The 1,861-nt window shown below is 66.7% G+C and overlaps 1 protein-coding gene across 1 annotated transcript; it reads right to left on the reverse strand.

The window, feature by feature from the left end:
* Window positions 1-159: 159 nt before the first annotated feature.
* Window positions 160-1,354, reverse strand: LOC113942328 (prohibitin-like). The gene is made up of 3 exons (XM_027633462.1): window positions 1,309-1,354; window positions 689-814; window positions 160-431 (listed from the first exon to the last, which is right to left on the reverse strand). Exons 2-3 carry the CDS (start codon window positions 774-776, stop codon window positions 175-177), a joined length of 345 nt encoding a protein of 114 aa, XP_027489263.1. The 5' UTR covers window positions 777-814; window positions 1,309-1,354; the 3' UTR covers window positions 160-174.
* Between the last annotated feature and the right edge of the window lie 507 nt (window positions 1,355-1,861).

Genomic DNA, 1,861 nt, shown 5'->3' on the forward strand with positions numbered 1-1,861 from the left:
CCTCTGGAGATCACCCAGTGCCACCCCAGGGGCAGCTGGAGCAGGTGACAGGGGTGTGTTTGGGATGTCTCCAGAGAGGGAGACTCCACAGCCTCCCTGCTCACCTCTCAAGGGCTCTGCCGCCCCCACGGAGATAATTTCTCCCTCACACTGAGGTGGAAGTTGTGGCTCAGTTTAGGGCCGTTGCTTTAGGGCCCCATCTCCACTCCCAGCAGGAGGGAACAAACCCTGGGCAGCCCCAGTGCCCCGTTCCCCGTGCCAGGGCTCACCTTTGCTGCCGGTGATGACGGGGATGTTGCGGGGGCGGGAGCGGCAGTCGAAGATGATGGGCTTCTGCACCCAGGGGATCAGGAAGTGGGTCCCTTCCCCCACCACCACGTCCTGCACCCCTCGGAACCGGTCGAAGATCACGGCCCTGTGTCCTGCATCCACTGGGGAGGGAAAAGGCACGTCAGGGAATCCCAAAAACCACCCCCCGGGAACGGGCTGGGCTCCCCACGGAGCAGCTCCCTGACAGCTTCTGGAGAAGGGACCTCCCAGCCCTCCTGACTGTGCAATGCTCGAGGTACAAACCAGCCCAGCAAGGCCTGGGGGCTCTTTTTATTTGGCAGTAAAAGCCCACAGAAGGCAAAACACTGACAAAAGCATAAAATAAAGTGGCCTGAAGCGCCCAGCTCGTCCCACTCACCGTTGTACAGAGCAGAATTCACGACTCCACCTGCAACAGCCAAACCCAGGCCGAGCTTCCCGATGCTCTCAAACACCTTCGCAGCCATTTCACCCCTGCAGCTCCAGCCCCCGTTGGAATTCCCTCCTGCAAACACCCCCCCGGGACCGTCAAAACCTCGCCCAGCAAGGTCGGGGGGGTGTCCATGGAGCTGGGGATCGACCCCTTCCCAAAACCCCAGCAGCTCCTTCTCCCCCACCAGACACCTCAACCCTTGGGGTCCCCCCAGCCCCGGGGGTCTCCTCCCCTCGCGACCCCTCCTGGGCTCGGACCCCGCAGCACCCCGGGCACCCCCCCAAGCCCACTCCCTGCTCCCCCCATCCCCTCCTTACCCCTCCACTCCCACCCCGACCCCTCTCCCGCACCCCGGACCCCCCTCCCGCCTCCCCCTCCCCGTTCCCTCCTAGGCCGCTCGCCCCCAGGACGAGCGCCCCGTGAGTCAAGGCCTCGCTCTCTCGCTCCCTCCCGCCCTCAGGCCGCGGCTCGGCTCGCTCTGGGCTCCCCCCCGGCCCCGGCAACCCCCGGGACCCTGCGGGACCCCCGGACCCACCACCGCCCTCCCGCCCCGCCGCTCCCCTGACCTCCACATGAGGCCGCGGCCGCCCGCCCCCAGCGCGCCTGCGCGCCGCGCCAACACGCCCGCTGCTCATTGGCTCGTGCTTCCCGGGGCATTCTGGGATGTGTAGCTCTAGGCAGAGCTGACGGCAGGGAGTGCCTACAGCTCCCGACGTGCACCGCGGCACTTCGATGGCTGAGCAAGGCCGCGCGCTATTGGCTGGAGCTGCGCGCAAGGGCTCTTGGGAGATGTAGTCCCGAGGCGGGAGGGCACGTGGGGACCGCACCGGGGACAGGGGGGTACGGGGACAGGAGTGAGGGGGACAGGGATGAGGGGGACAGGGATGAGGGGGACAGGAGTGAGGGGGACAGGGGTGAGGGGGACAGGGATGAGGGGGACAGGGGTGAGGGGGACAGGGGTGAGGGGACGGAGGAGCGGCCAGAACGAGCAGGGAGGGTGGGCGGTCTCTCCAGACAGGGAAACATCCCAAACACACCTGTATCGTCTCCTCCAGGTGACCCTGCCCTGGATATCTCCAGAGGGCCCTTCCAACCCCAGCCCCTCTGGGATTCTGTGCA

This window comes from Corapipo altera, unplaced genomic scaffold (assembly GCF_003945725.1).
Source record: "Corapipo altera isolate COAL_440 unplaced genomic scaffold, ASM394572v1 78819, whole genome shotgun sequence".
Classification (NCBI taxonomy): domain Eukaryota; kingdom Metazoa; phylum Chordata; class Aves; order Passeriformes; family Pipridae; genus Corapipo; species Corapipo altera.

Bases quoted from the DNA above. Each gene is read 5' to 3' on its own strand.
- LOC113942328 (XM_027633462.1), bottom strand. From the start codon at position 776: ATGGCTGCGAAGGTGTTTGAGAGCATCGGGAAGCTCGGCCTGGGTTTG. The intron at 432-688 runs GTGAGTGGGACG...TTCCCTCCCCAG, and splicing joins GAATTCTGCTCTGTACAACG to TGGATGCAGGACACAGGGCC.